This window comes from Diabrotica undecimpunctata, chromosome 3, assembly GCF_040954645.1.
Source record: "Diabrotica undecimpunctata isolate CICGRU chromosome 3, icDiaUnde3, whole genome shotgun sequence".
Taxonomy (NCBI): Eukaryota; Metazoa; Arthropoda; class Insecta; order Coleoptera; family Chrysomelidae; genus Diabrotica; species Diabrotica undecimpunctata.
This window is the reverse complement of record NC_092805.1, coordinates 28871692-28892041: the sequence shown is the minus strand read 5'-3', so window position 1 is coordinate 28892041 and position 20350 is coordinate 28871692. Positions and strand designations below refer to the sequence as shown.

Genomic DNA, 20350 nt, shown 5'->3' with positions numbered 1-20350 from the left:
GCAATCCGACAACTTAACTCAGTATGGTGGGATATACACCTAAATATGAAGACAAAAACACAGATTTATAAAACATTAGTACGAAGTATTATGACATATGGGGCTGAAAATTGGATCATAAACAAGAAAAACAGCAGTAAGATAGTAGCAACAGAGATGGGATGCCTGCGAAGATGCCGTAGTGTAACAAGAATGGATAGGAGAAGTAATGACGAAATAAAGCAAAGAACATCGATAGAAACAGACATACTAACATACATAGAACAAAAAAGACTAAAGTGGTATGGACATGTAAGAAGAACTAGTGACAGCAGATGGATAAAGAGAATAACCGAATGGAGCCCCATAGAAAGGAGCAAAAGAGGACGACCCCGACAATTCTGGAGGAACGAAGTAGACGACGCCATGAGTAAGAGAGACCTAAACGATGGAGAATGGAACAACAGAGAGAGATGGAAACGGTTGAGTGAGGGAAGGCAGTGAATACTGTAGAATCCCTGAATATATATATATATATATATATATATATATATATATATATATATATATATACTTTTCATCAAAAAGTTTTAGTATAATTCCGTTTTAATTTTCAGTTGAAAGGTTCTTCAGTGGGAATAATACCATCACAGATTACTAAAATATTGTAAATATAAAATATAAAATATAAAATATAATAAATAACATGTAAAATATGGGAGTTAGTCGATGCACTTAAAAATAAAATTAATTCAAGAGTCTAGGTGAAGAAAACAAAATGTAACTACTTAACGGTAATGAAAGAAAAACTTTCATTATATAAGTTGAAAAAAAGAGAAATATGTCGAATAATATGAAAAAGAAACACTTTACTTAACCTAGGCCACAGCAACCAAACTCAGAACAACCCAAAGAAGAATAGAACGGTCGTTACTTGGAGTGACTCTCAGAGACAGGAAGTGTAGTTCGTGCTACTTCCTGTTACATAATGTAGCAAGTGTGACCAAGGTCCATATAACCTTTCGGATCTTTAGAAAATCGATAACCGATAGGACAAGCGCTTCCTTCAGTGGAAGATCCACATATGCCTGTTTTAATGCCAGAAAAAGCGTTGGAAGATAAAACTGCTGTCTCGAACACCACTACTATTTCGGCAGATAGTCCTGCCCCTGCGAGAAGCGCCGAGGGTGACAAAAAACCCTCGTCGAGTTCATATTACGACATTTGCTTGGGTGATAATAGGGAGAATTAAAAGATGGCAACCCAAGAGAAGTTGGAGTCTTGTGCTAATTGTGGTAGATCAGAAAGAGTAATTAGTTGATTGGAATAGAAGGACAAGTCGGAGGTGGCACGCTGATTGCAAGCATGGAGCTCCACCTCATATAGTACCTGTGTTACTACACGAATACCCGTACGTTATTCTAACTACGGGCGGGAAGGTAAACGCAGGTAGGAATAAGATCCCGACCTCGCACTTTAGACAGTTATAGAGCTTACAGTTTAATGAATCGCACTTAGGTTATGTGGAATGAGAATAGGGTGGCCTTACGTTAGCTTATCTCAGATACTAAGAGCGCAGACCATTTAGCAGGACATAAAGCGTGCTTTCCTGCAATCTTGACTCCCCAAAGGATGGAATTTTATCTCTAATTCCTTTCCATAAGGCGCCTCTTACGACAGGCAGGAAAAGGAGCCCTAGCAGAATTCTATCGCTGCTGCTAGACAGCGACTTCCAGAGAGAGGATTAAAAATGAGGAAATAAAAAGGACAGGTGTCACATATGTCAGAGAGCTCATAAGATTGCTGAAGCGCAACTGTGTGAGCCATGTGTCCAGAATGAGGCCAGAGGTGGACCAGAAAAACTACCAGCAGACAGGAGAAGTAGAAGTAGACATGATGGTCAGACCACGTCAAGAAATCTGGGAACTGGCTGCAGGAATAACAGGTTAACATCATAAATAAAATTCGGATACTTCAGAGAGAGAATTTGAAATGAGGAAATAAGAACGACAGGCGTCACATTTGTCAGAGAGCGCATACACTACCAGCAGACAGGAGAAGTAGAAGTAGACATGATGGTCAGACGACGTCAGATGGACTGCAGGAAGCTCAAGACTGAGAACATGGCGGCTTATAAGGGTAACTAGCTACTCAAATCTAACAAAAACGGACAAGGAAAAGCTAAGTCCTTAAAGCCGATAAGTCTGATGCTATTTGTACTGAAGACATACATGTTCGTTGAAAATCCGATGTATAAGATAATATAAGGATAATATGTGTCGGATATAATCCGACAGTATGCGTAAAGAGTAGAATTTTCTAGGGAACACTGTAAAATCTCGCACAGAGAGTAAAATACGTTCTGTAAACCCAATATGTAATGACGGGTTCGTTTCTCGATATTGAAAGAGTATTCAACAATATTTCCTATGGAGCGATCATAAGATCGATTCGTCTAAAAGGAATAGGAAAAAAAAGCTGCAAATGATTAGACTGCATGCTGAAAAGCCGCAAGTTGTACTAGCTATACTGGAGAATAGGTGTCACCACAGGTAGTCAGAGACTGTCCAATCTCTTGTCTTGTGTAATCTAGTCATAAATGTGCTAATGGCTAGACTCGGCAATGACAGACATCATATCCTGGGCTATGCGGATGACCTGGTAATCTTAGCCTACGGTAATGGAAAAGTCAGAGATAGAATATTAGACAGATTTTACATAATATACTTAAAATATATTGGACTGAACCCCTAATGTAGTATCTATGGTAGCCAGACCCACTTTTATTTCAGCTACACTATTTTTAAGAGTTTTCTATGGTACAAGGTTTTTTATGTCTTTTCAGTTGTAACTTCTGAAATTATTTTTGGTCTTGAACTCATTTTACTTTTGTCTTCCAGTAGCATATACGTATTTACATCCTTATATTTTTATTTGACTCATTTTAGGTTTTTATGTACTCAGTTATAATACGGATTTGTGTTTTTTATTGTATTGGTTGTTGGATTTTGGTTTTGCTCTGATAATAACTAAATCCATTATTATTTCTAGTTTCATCTCCAAAATTTTCAGCTAATTGGTCTTTTCTATTAATTTTGCTCACTCTTTCATTGATATCACCGATAAGTATAAACTGTTCTACTTTTCTACTACTTGCAGCTATTCTCAAAATTGGCTTTGTTTAATTTTCATGTTATTTTCCGACGGGCTATAACTAAAAAGCCATCATTGGTCATCACTGCTTCGCCTTTAGTTGTTTCCCTGATAGCAACCAACTTCAGATGTTTTTGTTTTTCAATTTATTTTTTAGAATACTAATTTCCTGTTGTTTGTTTTTAGTTCTTAACATTCAAAGCACATTTAGTAGAAATGAATACCAGGATGATATACGAAAAAGAGAGATATTGGAATATATAACAAATCTTCTTATGAAGAAGGAACATACCTTTGAAAGGTATTGGCTTTGCAGTATACATTACTAAAAGACAAAAATTATATTATTAATTGTGTTGTTCAGAAGACTTAAAGACTCAACTTATATCAAAAACATTGAATAAATAAATACTTTTACAATGACAAAATATTTGATTTGGTTTGATTTATCTCAAAGACATAGTATTTTATTATAACTGAAGGGAAAAAACCAATTTAATAAAGTTACTACATAAAAAAATTGTAGTCGATGCCTGATTATATAAGACAAAATAATATATGAACATGATGTCCTTATTTCTATCAATCTTGTTCCCTCGAATTGTGTCTAAAGTTTCACGTACTTTTCGTCGAATGCATTTCTCTTATTTTTCAATATTATTTCATTGACCAGGTTATTTTGTCTTACATATATCTTCATTTTTTGTACGTAGCCATTTTGGTATACTTTCTTTTTGATTTTGACATAATTTTTATACATAATTTTTTTTTCTAGTTTGTCCAAACGCTTCCAGAGCGCATGTGTCAGTTATTTGATAGTCCGGTAAAATAAGGATGCAACCTCGGAATGAAAGATAATAAGCTGAAAATTTGCATACGTCTTTATTTTGATGGTATAAAACTTACCTCAAAAGTCTCATATAATCACGTGTCCGCAACTTAAGATATTTAAGGTCAAAGGTCACGAAAATGAGTTTTCTGCAAATATCTCGTTTCCCTTACACTTTATGACATTTAAGGTGGTAAGAAAAATTGTAGAATGGAAAATTCTCTTCAATTTTTGTCTGAAGTACTTTTATGTACCTTCAATCCTTCTTAAGATAGAGCGCAAAGAGTGGGGGACCGCTTACCTGTGTATACGGTAACGCGAAGTCAGCCAGTAGGATTTAATAAATAATAAGTTATATAGTTAATTATTCACTTAAAATACTATTATTATCATTAAATTTTTATTATTTATTATTTAATAAACTATATTTATAGATATTAATTATAAAATATATATTTTTTATATAATATATATTTTATTTTTAACAAACATACAATATTAAATGAAATATTTCAAATGAACTTTAATGATTTTTTTAACAGCTGTATAGTATATACGATAAATTAAGTGCAGAATTCAACAATAATCATTTTAATATTTAATTAAATACTGAAAAAATAATATTTATTATTTTTTTAAATTATATATTTATTTATTAATCCAATAATCGATTTATTAAAGTTACAAATATAATATATATTCGGTAAGATAGTTTCGAAACAAATTCAGATTTCTGCTTTAATTAGAGACTTTAGATTAAAGCAGAAATCTGAATTTGTTTCGAAACTATCTTACCGATTTTTCTATCAGATGTCGCTATTGCGTCCATAACGAAGTCATGTTATTGTTACTTCTAATAAGACAGAGAAGATTATTTTTCACGTTAAGAACGGCTATAAATAACTATTCTGATGAGACTTTTTAAGTCGAAATACGTATCAATAGATACATAGACGCTTTGAACGTAAAATCAAATCTTTTCTGTCTTTTTCATAATATATATTCTTTTATTATGTATGGTTAATATTTTTGTATTAATTTTCTTCTTCATCGTCTTCTTCTTCTTCTTCCTCTGACTGCTCAATATCGGATTCATTATCATCATTCTCTTTTATTAAAGTATCAGAATAAAAATATTCAAGAATATCAGGTGCATATTCACTTTCTTCATTGAAATCATCTGAAGTTGATGAAGCGTTTAGACATGATTGTCCATTACACTGCCCACAAATTAAAGTACATTGCAATCCTGATTTTCTGCATCCGCAATTAGAACCACAACCTTTCTTGCAATTGCAAAATATTGTATTCAGCAGTTCTTCTGGTGCTGGCGGTAATAATGTTGTTATTGGTTCCAGAAATTCATTTTGCATTACCCAGCCGAATTCTTGGGGTTCTAAATCATTTCCCAACCAAATTTGGGTCTGATAATAGACACGAATGATATGCTGACGAGCTGCTACACTCGAAGGTGAAAGACTTGATAACTGCACTGGTTTGTTGAGTCTTGTTGATTTGATGAACTGGGTGTATCGAAAAGAGTCTATATCATCTTCTGATGTTGGAGCATTATACGCTGCTAAGAAAATACGTACTCCATTTTCAAATAATTCTTGTACAGATCAGTTTTTTTGTTGAAATAGTTGAGGTGACTGATGTAAATGGTGATTTTTTTCGAACATTTTAATAAACGATATTTTACCTTTCCTATAAATCGCAGAAGTCGAATCACATCCACTAAACGCGTGTAAAAAGCAACCGCCGTACAAGAGATTTGTATTTCGAGATATAATATTCGTAGTAATATGGACGAAAAGTATTTTATTTAATATTGTATGTTTGTTAAAAAAATAAAATAAATATTATATAAAAAATATATATTTTATAATTAATATCTATAAATATAGTTTATTAAATAATAAATAATAAAAATTTAATAATAATAATAGTATTTTAAGTGAATAATTAACTATATAACTTATTATTTATTGAATCCTACTGGCTGACTTCGCGTTACCGTATACACAGGTAAGCGGTCCCCTACTCTTTGCGCTCTATCTTAAGAAGGGTTGAAGGTACATAAAAGTACTTCAGACAAAAATTGAAGAGAATTTTCCATTCTACAATTTTTCTTACCACCTTAAATGTCATAAAGTGTAAGGGAAACGAGATATTTGCAGAAAACTCTTTTTCGTGACCTTTGACCTTTAATATCATAAGTCGCGGACAGTGATTATATGAGACTTTTGAGGTAAGTTTTATACCATCAAAATAAAGACGTATGCAAATTTTCAGCTTATTATCTTTCATTCCGAGGTTTGCCCTCTTTTTTGCCTTATTTTACTGGATTATGATGTATTCGAGCATTTCTTTCGATACCATGTGTGCGAAAAGAAGCAAGACGGTTGAATATTAATCCAGGATATGACGGTTTCTTGCTCAGAATTCTTTTTATATTGATGCATTTGCTTGAAATTTTGAAAGTAGGTATAAAATAGCTCAAAGATCAAAATATATCCTAGGCAATATGTGCCTTTATTCTGGGGGTGGTCATCATCCCAACCCAGGGTTAGATAATTTTTATCAAAAAAAAACCACAGAACATAATTGCTAGAATAGTGAATTTTATAATTGAATAAGTTTTTCGAAAAGTCAAGTTTTTTGGAGATATTCGTGACTAAAAGTTCACAAATTACACGTCAAAAAAGTCTGTTTTTTTGCATATAAAATAAAGCTTATAAAAAAAAGAGATTGGTTTTTTATTATTACCATAAACTTAATTTTAACTTAAGTTATGGCTGTTCAAAAGTAAAGTTTTATTCGTCAAATACAAAAATCCAAACATGTGATGTTGCATAACCGAAAAACGGTATGTTTTTAATGGAAAACCTATTGAAACTTTTTTAATAATCTTACAAAAACCTTTAAAATGACCATTGATAATTTTTTTTTTATTTCGAATTAACGTGTCTCGACATCTTAGATCATTGACACGAGGGCAAAAGTTTACAATACTACAAAGTTATGATACAATGTTAACAATACTAAAGAATGACAATATTTTGTAAATTATATTTTGTTAAACAACTGTGTAGTTTTAAGAAGTCTATTAGGCTCTTGAGTCGGCTTGAACAGTTTAGAAGTTCTTTTAAACTGTGGGTTATGTTGTTGGCAATGCGAGTGGCCTGGTAGTGTTGATATTTTGCGAGGATGTGCTTGACGGTAATAGGAATATTGTTGCAGTGGGAACTGTTGGTCTGTAAAGGACATAAGATAACCGCATGATACAATTTCATTGTATCATGAGATAACCGTATGTCAAACGATCCTCAATCTTCGTATTGCTATCTTCTCTTTTCAGCGCAGGGATGCTAGGGATAAATAGCTGTTAACATTAGGTTGTATTTCTCTGATCTTTGTATCTTTAATGATCCAAAGTTCTTGCCATTTTCCTTGGATATTCCTTTTTAAATTTGATTCTATGTCTTCTTGGAGCTGTGTGTTGTAGATGGGTAAGTTTTATCTAGATACTTCTTTTGCAGCGCTGTCAGCTTATTGTTACTGAAGTCCTCGGGAAATGTGGAGATGGATCGATTCTAGTATTTTTTGCACTAGGTCATGTTGATTAAAAATATTTTCTAACGAATGAATTGCGGACAAGGAATCACTGCACCGAGCTACACTTTGATGATTGACAAAAGGAACTCGAGAGCTTTTGAAATACTGAAGAGTTCTTCTGAAAACACGCTACATTCGTTGGATATTCGGTATTGTCCTAACATTGTATCAACTGTAGTGACATAACAGCCAACTCCATCTGCGTTTCAGGATGCATTGGTATAAAGCATCTTATCATAATGGGATATATTCACAATATCCTTGAAAGCTTGTCGAAAAATTGCTTATTAAATTTACAGAAAGAAGTGTTTATAATAGGAGGTGTTCTAGACCATCGCGGGGATTTTGATTTTAGAGATGCAAGTGTTTAAGATAATTTTGTGTCTTGGCACAAGAGTTGCAGGATCTGTGGGATTAAAAGTATACATCTGGGCGAGTTTACGAGTCTAGGTCTTGGAGAAGTCAGAAGATTAAATATAAAGTTAGTCGAATTCGATGCAATTCTAGTAGCATAAGATAGGAGTAGTTGCTGCCTCCGGAGGTAAAGGGGAAGTTCATGAAATTCACAATAAAGACTTTCAGCGGGACTGGATCGAAATGCTCCTAAGAGAGTAGTGTAGTAGTGCTCCTATATTCGGAGAGCAGTGTAGTAGAAACAGGGTAGAACTCAAAGTAGAACCTTGGAGTACACCATTTTCAGTGACATATTTGTCGGATAATACTCCGTTAACTGTGATTCTGAAATTTCTATTATTTAAAAAGTTGTTTATAATGCATAATATGTTGCCCGTAAGATTATCTTCTAAGAGTTTTTTAAGGATAACCGACTTACATGTTGTATTGAAAGTACTTTCTTTTTAAAAAATTATTGCGATTACGTCTTGCTTGGAGGCCATAGCATTTGCTATATCTGTTTGCGGGATCACTAAATTATCAATGGTGCTTCGATTTGGTCTGAAACCTGATTGAGCAGGGTTAAGGATATTGTTTTTTTCTAAATACCAGATTAATCGTTTGTTAAGCGATTAATTTGGTAATATCTGGTAATCTGGTAATCTGCAATAATTGGCCAAGGGTACATGTTCGGGAGATTGGCATAACGAGTTTGGAGAGTTACGAAGGGAGCTGTTTTTTTATAGGAAATATAATGGATTCTTTCCATTTGGAAGGAAATTCTCCTCGGGACCAGATTAGGTTGTACAATTGAAGCAATTTATTTATAGTTTTTTCATGGAGATATTTGAGAAAAATTGAGGAGATGTCATCAGGGCTAGCAGCTGAGTTTTTCGTAGCGGTTAGGCTAGAGTTAATTCTTGTTTAGAAAACGGTAAGTTTATTGGGTTGGAAATATCGTTAGTTTTACAACTTTGGATGTTAAAAGAGTTTAAAGGAGACTTATTTTGGTTTGAATTGAAAGTGATGCGCGAAAATCTTGGCGATACCTTGACTTTGAGTCACTATTTGGTTGTCATGATTTAAGGCGGGGATTTTGTATGTGGTGCATTGACCTTTTATATGTTTAATTTTGTTCCAAACTTGGCTTAGAGGTGTGTCGGAAGAAAAAGAATTGATATAAAGGTTCCATGAAATCTTTTTGTTTTCTTCTATGATACGTTTTGATTCAGCTTTCGCTAATTTAAACTTTTAAACGAGATTTTCATTAGTTCTTGTTTCTCTATTTTTATTCAGAGCTTTCTTACATACACGAACTGCTACAGCACATAAGTCATTCCACCAAGGAACCAATTTTCGTGTAGGTTTAACAAAATATTTTTCTATATATTTTTGAGCGGAGTTATTATTATTGCATGAAAATTAAGGTAAGTTATAACCACAATAAAGTCCGCTTAAATTTTATTGTGACGCAGAAAGGAACAAACTCACCCCCGCTAAAACCAGCCTGGTTAAAACTATTCGTTTTACATTGTCAATTTACTTCATTCAAAGTTCAACTCCTAAAATATTGATTTCGAAAAATCTCTACAGGACGTTTTTGTCTTAAAATTGACTATTCTGCGACTACCATGGTTTTTTTTAAAAACTTTTTTCACCCCCGAGTTATAGGGGCCACCATCCCCAGAGAAAAGCACATATTACCATAGGGTATATTTTAATATTTGAGCTTTTTTTAACTACTGTCAAAATTTCAAAAAAATCGGATTGAAAAACTAAAAAACACATGTTAAATATTTTTCTTAAGTCTATCGAATGACTCCAAAATAACCTCACACCCCAACCACACCCCCTGGGGTTTGGTGTCATTCGATAGATTTTTGAAAAATTTTAAATACATATTTTTTGATTTTTTATTTGACAGTGTATTTCTTGAAATATCAGACCGTTTCCAAAATCTTACTAAGGTATCAGAATAAATTGTTTTTTCGATTATAGCGCTATCTATCAACAATTAGAAAAAATGTCTCGAATAAAAGTTACTTATCTTTACATAAGGAATCTAAATCTGCAATAAAAAAATGGGAGTTCCTATTTAATATTTCAAACTTTTCCGCAGCCCCACCCCCAACCCCTGGAGGTTATGTTTGGTGTTCAAAAATATTGAATAAGTTTCTTCAGTTTTTTAGATCCAATGTAAATTTTGCGAAATATTCGACCGTCCCGCTTCTTTTGGCACACCCTATATAATCGTTCTTGATACCGCATTCAGACGTAACTTTTTGAAGGCTGATAAGTGGTCCGTCGCTGTTTTTGTGGTGTCCATAGTTACGTTTTCGATTTCTTTTCTTGAGTTTAATTAGAAATATGATAAAAATCAGTTATTAGAGTTTCAAACTATTTTAATTAAAAAATTATAGAAGTAGCTTAGGCTAAATAGAAAAAAAAAACTACATACAATTATTTTCTACATAAACAATTCTTTGTTAAATTGATTTTTTCGTTTGATTGCTTGAATCTTTCCCATTTGAACTGCTGTTGTGATGTCATAGATTCTAAATTTTATGAACTAGATTTTAAATTTTATTAGAAAATGTATGGTCCAAAAAAGCAGTTAATTTTTCATTATTTTCGTTAAATTTATGGTACGAGAATTTCTGATCTCATTGTTTAATTCTACCTAAGACTATTTACAATTTTTACTATTTTTCTAAGTTGTTTTTGAAATAATAGTGTCTATATTAACACAGGTGTTAAATTAATGGTTATATTGCTAAAAAAGAGAGTACTATAAGACTGATATGTATTAAATTATATATAAAATTCTTATGTTATTATAACAAAAATATATAAATGAACTAATAAAATATGAGAGCATGTAACACTATGTATTCATTAAAAAAGTTCAATTTTTTCGTATTAAATGTAATATTTTATATACACCAATAAAAAATCGAAAATAATTTTTACATAATAGACAATGATTTAAATAAACTATTAAAGATTAAACTAATACACTTCGGTACTAAATTTTTCAAAAACTGAAAAACTTATTAAAAGGAAACATCTTTTTAAAATTCAGTTGAAAATTGCTAAAAAGTTTTATCCAACAAGAACATGTTGCTATTTTATGTATGTAAACACATTTTACCAAAATATGCTTTTATTTATTAAAAAATTATTTTAGATAAACCAATTTCAAAGTTAAATTACTTCAATCATAAGATTGTACGGATACAAAATGTTTCATCTCTCTTTTCGTAACAATAAGAAATTAAATATTAAATTGAAGAAGACAACTATTTTAAGAATCATCTACATTTTGTGTTTATATAATTTAAGTATAACTGTACAAAACTATTCTGACTGAAAAAACAATAAAATATGTATAAATATTTGCAATATAAAAATAAATCCAAAAAATTATGTGTTGTATTTGCTAAATTATAAAAGGTTTAGTTTGACTCAAAATTGCGAATCATTTTTTGAGCAAAATCTCCAATAAATAATTATATGTTGAATGTATGTATATAGAAGTACATTGAAATACAATGACAATGACATAAAACGCATCTGATGCCATATTTTTTGTTAATACCCTACTTCCGGTTTCGTTGGAAATACCCTAAGTTATTTAATTTAAATGGGACTGTATATTTCTGCATATTTAAAAAAAAATGTTATTCCTAATTCAACAACTCTAATAGAAGAAATTTGATAAAAATAGAAATGAATCAATTAACAGTTAAATAATAGGTAGGTACATTTATTTACCAAGACCAATGAGAATAATTATTAAAAAAAATCACTTCAAATGTTCAAAATGCTCGCAAAGCTCTACATCCTCACAATATGTAGTAAATAAAATTTGTTTCTTTAATAGTCTATTAAGAGTACAAACGTAAACTCGTATCTCAAGATTTTTTTTGTATTAAAACAATGTAGTAAGAAATGAAGGAGTATTATCTAGTAGGCAACGGTCGAGAAATCAATTGGCAGTAATAAGTTGCAGAATCAAACTGGATCATGTTAATGATCGGAAATTGTCATAACAATTTTTAGTTTCAACAAGATGTAGCGCCTACGCACTATAATCGATAGATTAGGAATTTTTTGAATGCGAATTTTCCAAATCAATCGATTGTACGTAGAGGATTCATAGACTGACCTGCTCATTCTCCGGACTTTAATCGGTTCGATTTTTTTTTGGGGTTATCTAAAATCACGTATTTACATTAGGCGATCAACATGTTTGCAGGATTTGAAACAAAGAAGTCAAGGGAAGGATGCAGGAGATGTCTTGGAAATGATGACGCACGAATTTAATAATACGCACATTATCAGAAGGTGAACAGCGAGCATTTTGAACGTTTGAAGTTTTTTAAAATTGATGGTTATTCTCATTGATCGTAATATATAAATTTAACTGTAAAGTGAATTATTTCTCCTTTTAACAAATTACCAAACTTGGTATGTATGAATTAGGAACAACAAGTTTTGTTTTAAAATCTAAAAAAATATACATATATTCAATCATCGCTAGAGTAGTGGAGGAAACAAGTATCCTGAATGGGAATAGACATAGGCGGTGGTAAATGTCTAACAACTTTATTTTTCGCAGATGATCAGGTAGTCGTAGCGAATGATGAGGAAGACATGGACTACATGTTTAGAAAACTAAAGAAAAAATATGAAAAATGGGGCCTCAATATGAATATGTCAAAGACAGATTATCTTAAAATAGGAGATGATGAAGAAGATCCAGAGTTAGAAATTAGAATCAAAAACATGCAATGAATATAAATATATCCGATCTATAATATCTAAAGAAGGCACTACCAAAAGAGACATCGAAAACAGAACGCTGCAGGGAAAAAAAGCGGTAAACATTCTAAACTCTCTACTATGGTCTAAAGATATTAGACAAGAAACGAAATTGACAATCTATCGAATCTTGGTAGAGCCTAGTATGACTTATGGGGCAGAAGTTTGGCAGATCACGAAAAAAGATAGAAAAAGAATAGAAGTAGGAGAAATGGATTTTCTAAGGAGAGCGTGTAGTGTATCCAAAAAAGATCATACCAGGAATGAAGATATTAGAAGAAGGAAAAATACTGTATATTCCTGTGTTGACAGAATTGAAACGAGACAACTAGTGTGGTATGGTCACGTGAAGCGAATGAATGAAGATAGATGGCCAAAGAAAGCTTTAAATTACATAATACAACAAAGAAGAAGAAGGGGAAGACCTTCAATTGCCTGGGAAGAAAATGTACGGCACATAATGAGAGATAAAGCCATCAAAGAAGACGAACGGATGGACAGAAAACGATGGCGGTCGAAATGCGAGAAGCGGCAGAGGCTGTAGGAACCTCGCTTATAAATATGTATATATATATATATATATATATATATATATATATAATATACAGGATCCCATTTAGAGTTAAATCAGATGAAGGCATTTCCAATGAAACCGGATGTAGAGTGGTAACTAATATGGCGTCAGTGGTGTTATGTGTCAGTGTACTTGCATTCAAAGTTTTATAGATAGCATCTTTTTTAAAAAGATGAAAAGAGAAAGAAATGTTCATAGAGAAAGGAAATTAAACCACACAGTCTTTTTTCCCCGCCCTTAATGTTTTCTATTTCACTTTTTTTTGTGCACTGCTTCACCATTTTTATTATAGTTTGATCATTCACCTTCTTTGGAATGTTTAAATTTAGACCTAATCTTTCGGTGTTTGGTTTTCTACTCTCTAGTACCATCCATTTTAAATTATTATTTCTCTCGTGGTTCGTTCTCTGTGGTTAATAATTTGCCTACTACGTTTTTCAGGTAAATACATTTTTCCGTTTCTTTCGGTTTTTCTCCATATGAATTTAATTTGTTCTTTGGTGTTCTATAGTGGGTAACAATTTGCTGTATTTGTTAGTATTGCTACATAGTATTATCTGTGTTAAAACCCATCATCCCACCCAGTCGTCAAACCATTACTATTAACAATAATATTAGTGATAATATACAATCCTGTCCTACCCCGTATTTTAGATGGTTGGTTATAGTTCCATTTTCCTAAATATTTGTCATGCAGCTGTAGAAAGCTTTTCTCAAGTTTACGTATTTTTTTTTGTAGTCTGTAGTAAGTCAGAATGGACCATATTTTTTTTTATTTAAAGGCAGCCGCATCAACCATATTGGTTATTAGCGGATGAATTTATTGTAAACAATAATTATTACAAATAACAAATAAATAACATACTTATATGTGGTTCAATATGTTACAGTCTCTTAAAAATTTCACAATATTTTCACTGGTACACTCACTAAAAATATCTCTTATAACTGATGGAATTTTATTAGTTAGTCTTTCAACACTATATTTGGGACACTCTGTTAATGCGTGTTTCACTGTTAACGGCACATCACAACTCGTACATTTTGGTTGAGGTTCCTTCTTCATGAGATATTCATGTGTGAGTTTGCTGTGTCCTAATCGGAGTCTGGTTAATACAACCTGAATGAAATGGCTAGGGACGTTGTTAGTCCATTGAATGGACCATAATAATTGTTCTCTGTTTCTTTTGTCAAACAATGAATCGACACAATTTCCACAAAATAGTGTCCCATTTCTGATGTACCTATACTTAAAAACTATTCTTATTAAACATATTTATCTCATATATTGTTAATATTAAATCTTTCTGGTGTAAACTTTACTTGATTTTCTTGTAAGTGCCTCCAGTAATTTATTATTTTTTAAATTTGCATTCATCATTTAACATTTCCTTAATAGATAGTAGTTACTAACATTGAAATGTTCAAATTTATGCAACAAATCCATAAAACACAACATAGCCCAGGCTGTGGGTAAAAAGGTCGATTCTATGCACTAATTATTGAATTTTTTAAAGGTACTCTGTATTATAAAGGGCGATGTCAACTCTCCCATTCGTGCAACAGCCAATTTTTTGTTATTAAAAATGCTTTTAAAATACTTTTAAATTATTCAGGAAACCGATCTAAATTCTTATAGAGTCAATGTCTTTGTTTACTGGTTTATTTTGTTGTTACACAGTTATATATTTTTCTGTAATTTGGTCGTATTGAGTGGACATTTAGGTAAAGTTAATAAAGAGTTTAGTTTTTCCTGTATCGCTATGAGACCATTGATGCAGATGTCTCTTGTGTGTATTTTAGTATTTTCAAATAATTTTCATTCTGTTGAAGTGTTTACCGAGACAATTTAACTTCTAGTGGGCATTTGTGATTTCCATCCGTTTATTAATCACTTTTTTATAAGTTGTGTTATTTGATAGAGATTGACTTTGATCACATGCTTTTCTTAAGGTAAAGATTGATCCATCTCGTCAAACTGCGTAATATACAGCCAAATATTGATCGTGAGTGTTGATTCATGATCGCTTTTTTGGCACGATGCCGAAATCCGGATTTCCATTCGCTTCGTAACTAAATTTGAAACCTTATAACTATTATTTGGGTATTTGTTTTATAAGATATTCCACAATTGTATTATGTAAATATCTGCCTATATTCATGATGATTACATCGCAATTTTATCGGACATAACTGTCAAATCTTAACTCATAACCTTTTATAATTTACCAATATTAATTTTAGAATATTGCATAACAAAATTGCCTATTGTATATTACAGTGTACATAAAACGAAAAAACAGTCTTTATTACAATATATTAACTTTACATTTCCGTATTCTGCTCAGCAGCTTCTTCGTTTTCGGGCTCTTCTGGTAGCGTATACACACCCGTTTTGACGGGTCCTTCAAGCACCTCCGGCATTTTAGTTACTGGCAACATCTCAACCCCTATTCCCGTTCCCATGCTAACATCAACGATGGACGTGGGCGTACCAACACCACCGGTACTAAGCAAGGTTTCTTCTGTAAGGTTTCGACGATAGATGTTGCTGGGCTTCTGTGGAAATTGTCATGATGTCATGTTGAAGGGGTCGTTGGTGATGTTGAGGTCGTCGGGGAAACTTGTTGAGTTTATTTTTGGAAGTGCTTTCTCTTGATGCTTTAGCCTACAAATAAAAACTCAGTGAAACAAACATTAAGATATAGTTAGTTTATATATTTATATTCTAAAATCCAAAATAGGATTTATGAACATTCCATTTATGTTCGTATTATCGATTCAATTTCAGCTTTAGGTCAACACCATTTTCATACAGGTCACAAAATTGATTTTGAAAACTCAAAAACCATAGCCCAATCTACTTCTATAAATCAAGAATTGTCAGAGAAGCCATAGAAATTGAAAAAAGGCCAAGTGGTCTCAAAAAAAGAGATGACAGCATACGGTTACCTTCGACATGGAGAACTCTCATAAAGAAAATATCGTCCGCTCCAGCCAGATATCAATAAAAATTCTACTGTCAAAAATATTCGCACCACCCATTGCGCCAATACCCGCGCCAATCCCTACGCTAATCTGCACGCCAACCTCTACCCAAATCACGTCATCATCGACGGTATAAATGAACCGCCCTCTGTTCCCAGTAGCAGTCCCAGTAGTAGTAATGCATCGGTTATTGATCAGTGTAGTAGTGTCTGGGGGCTTGGGAGACTGAGACCTCGGAAGCCCTAAAGAAGACATTAAAGAGGATGTCGAAAGCTCGTCGCAATGATAATCGACGCTGTTGAACCCGAAAGACTGTTGAGTTAATATTAATTCTTGTAATAGTATTAATCTTCGCGCTACGTTTCATATATATATATATATATATATATATATATATATTCGCAAAAAACCTACAATTTTACATAGATATGGAATTAAAATATTATTTTACTAAAAAAAATGGTTATATTTTATTGCCAAAATGGCATGAAAAAAAGTAGATTTCTAAAAATTAAAATAAAAACGAATTCCAAAAATAATATAATAATAATATTAAAAAAAATTTCAACGTAATAGAGGTTCAAATATTCCACCTCTTTAGTAAGCAAAAACCAAATCTGTTGTACAAAGATACTCTCATATCTCTGAGCAGTTCCCGTCTAATGCTTCCACAAAGATGAATTATTTTGTCCCTTAATTCCGCTAAATTTCGGGCTCTTTTAAAACTATGTCGATAAACACTTGCTTTTCAATAGCCCCAAAGAAAAAAATCATTTGGGATAATTCTGGTGATCTGGGAGGCCACTTGATCGTACCACGAGAAGAAATTAATTTATTTCCAAAAATAGTTTCTAAATAATTTTGAACTGCTCGTATATTGTGAGCAGAACAGCCGTCTTGATGAAACCAAATATCCTCAAAGTTGACAGGAAGTAATTGAACTGATGGAATAATTTGATTTTGCAACAATTCTCAATATTTATTTCCTGTTAAATTACCATCAATAAATAATACCGTCAAAAAATAAATGGACCGACGATATAGTCCCCAAAATACCTGCCCAAACATTAAGTTTTTGAGGATATTGTGTTCGTACTGGAATACTCAAATACTTATTATGCCGAGACCAATATCGTACGATAGAAGGATTATGTTTCCGATTTAACGAAAATTTCGATTCATCGGTAAACAAAAGGTTTTTTAAAAAATGTTCATTATCATTTTGTTTATTCATCATCAGTTAACAAAATTCCATGCGTTTGAAATTGTCCTGGGCTAATAACTCTTGAGTTGTTGAAACTTTAAAACAACGGTAACCATTCCGTTTCAAAATATTCCTGACAGTCCTATCATTCATGTCAACTTCTTCAGCAAATACTTTTGCTTGAACAAGCATCACTAGTTTCAGCAACACTACAAACTTCAATTTCCCTATTTTGCCGAACTTCGTTGATTATTTTCTCTCGTGGTAGATCCGTACATTTTCGACAGTTTTGTACACAACCAAACGATTCAAATTTTTTAATAATACGACTAATAGTTTATTGTGTCGGTATTGGCCTATCTTCATAGGCACAAGTAAATAAATTTATAATGTCACGGTACGAGTTGCCCCCAAAATACCATTTTAAAATTTGTACTTTTTCTTCGTTTGTATACATGGTTTATGGTTAGAAACACTACTTTAATTTCAGCTTATGGCGTTATAATGAGAAGCAAAGGGCAAAGGTATTTGATTTGCTCGGCCAGTGATGTTCCTTGGGACTGTTGCCAAATCAGTAGATACCTTCGGCAAAAATCTGTAGATTTCGATATATCATATACATCCTTTTAAATTTTAAATTATCAACAATATTTGGAATAACAAATGTATTAAACTATACATTAACCAATTCAAATAATACCTAATGAACACAAACAAAATTTTTATGAATAAAACATTATTATTATCTGCACAAAAACACAGAAAATCGGTAGCCGATGATACAACACTGTCGGTCGACGTACGTCTGCCGAATACGCTACTACAAATCGCGAAAGAGCAGCAATCCAGTGGAACAAACATATTATTTATAAAACATCGAGACGTTTTATTGAAATTTACACTGGGTAATTGCACATCAGGAGATCTCAGTAATTGTATTAAAAATCCCTATGTTCCGTTGAAAACTTTCCAAATGTATATATATATATATATATATATATATATATATATATATATATATATAGTAAACTCTTAAATATTGGGGAAATCTGCAAGAAAGACTCTAATGAGTATCACTTGTCGCCGAACGTTTTGGCCAAAGAAAATTAATTTGGCTTCTTTAGGGCTGAAAGAGAATAAATTATAATTAGCTACCATATCATCAGTTGGCGCTACAGCCCTTCGTGAGCCTTGGCCTGCTTCAAAACATTCTTCCATCCTTCCCTATCGAGTGTCTGTCTTCTCCAGCCCCTCACTCCAATCTCCTTCAGATCTTCCTGTACATCGTCCAGATATCTGAGTTTAGGTCGCCCCCTTCTTCTTCTTCCGACCGGCCTGTTTAGCATAGTTATTTTACTGGGATCACTCTCATCCATCCGCATAACGTGGCCCACCCACCTTAGGTGGTTTATTTTGATGGTCTTCACAATGTCTGCATCACCAAAAAGTCTATAGAGTTCAAAGTTATATCGCCTTCTCCACAGACCCTGTTCGTTTACTCCGCCATATATGGTCCTCAATACTTTTCTTTCACAGACTCGCAGTAACTCTTCATCTCGGGTGGTCATTGCCCATGTTTCCGATCCGTATGTGAGCACTGGGCGTATTACTGAGCTACCATATATTATTTATTAAAAACATTATTGGTCTTACCGTAACTTAGAATTGTAGAGTGTTAAAGAACTTAGCTAGTAACAACATAGTGGTATTTTTTGTTACTATGTGCAAAAAAAGTTTTTTTTTAACGTTGGAAATGTATGGTAGCTTTGAACTTAAAACCCAAAGGTTTACCCAAGGTTAATCGAAAAACCCAACGTAACTACATTTAAAAGGAGGTAATTCTTTGAATTGTCGGCAATAACTAAATTTTTGATTGTTAGAAAGTTTAAATGTGAGGTTCTGTTTTACCAGAACGTATGTGCTGACAATTCAAGTAGTTCTTTTGAATCTTTATGTCGTTAAGGTTCATTGGTAAAACCGAATGAAGTTAAATCCCAGTATAGGGAAATATTATTTTAGATTTTCTTTTTTAATTATATTATATTGTTCATGTATTATTATAATAACATCTTATTGAGATGTATCTAAGAAAGGCAAGGGAATGTTATCTTTTTTAGTTAATGAAAATTAATTATTAAAGTAGGTTAGTTGTTAATGGATATATCAGTCAAGTTAGTTATCTGTGATGTTGTATTGTTCTTGGTATCTGATTTAAGTAAGAAGTGGTATATATCGCTTAGAATCTTAATGTCACTCTTAACATTGATGGAGAAATCGTTAAGGAAAATATAAGACATTTCAATGAACTCTCTTTTAGATTTATTGTTCTCACGGTGGAGAATTGTAGTGTTAGTATAGTCCATGAGATGAACAGTGGAATGGGCATGTTTGGCTAATGCTCAGCGGTCAGGGTGAAGTCGAGAACATTTCCAACGTTAAAAAAAAAACTTTTTTTTTTGCACATAGTAACAAAAAACACCACTATGTTGTTACTAGCTAAGTTTTTTAACATTCTAACTCTACAATTCTAAGTTACAGTAAGATCAATAATGTTTTTAATAGATAATATATGGTAGCTAATTATAATTTATTTTCTTTCAGCCCTGAAGAAGCCAAATTAATTTTCTTTGGCGAAAATGTTCGGCGAAACAAGTGATACTCATTAGAGTCTTTCTTGCAGATTTCCCCAATATTTAAGAGTTTACTATTTAACTTATCTGCAAAGATAAAATTTCTTTTCCTTTTTTTTTCTATATATATATATATATATATATATATATATATATAT

The 20350-nt window shown here is 32.4% G+C and overlaps 1 protein-coding gene across 1 annotated transcript in view; it reads right to left on the bottom strand.

Annotated features, from left to right (window-relative positions):
• Positions 1–5982: 5982 nt before the first annotated feature.
• Positions 5983–20350, bottom strand: part of LOC140436605 (potassium channel subfamily K member 18) — a 269235-nt gene continuing 254867 nt past the window's right edge. The window contains exon 8 of the mRNA XM_072525556.1: positions 5983–16038. Coding sequence (XP_072381657.1) covers positions 15942–16038 — 97 coding nt within the window. The 3' untranslated portion in view covers positions 5983–15941. The remainder of the gene's footprint in view (positions 16039–20350) is intronic.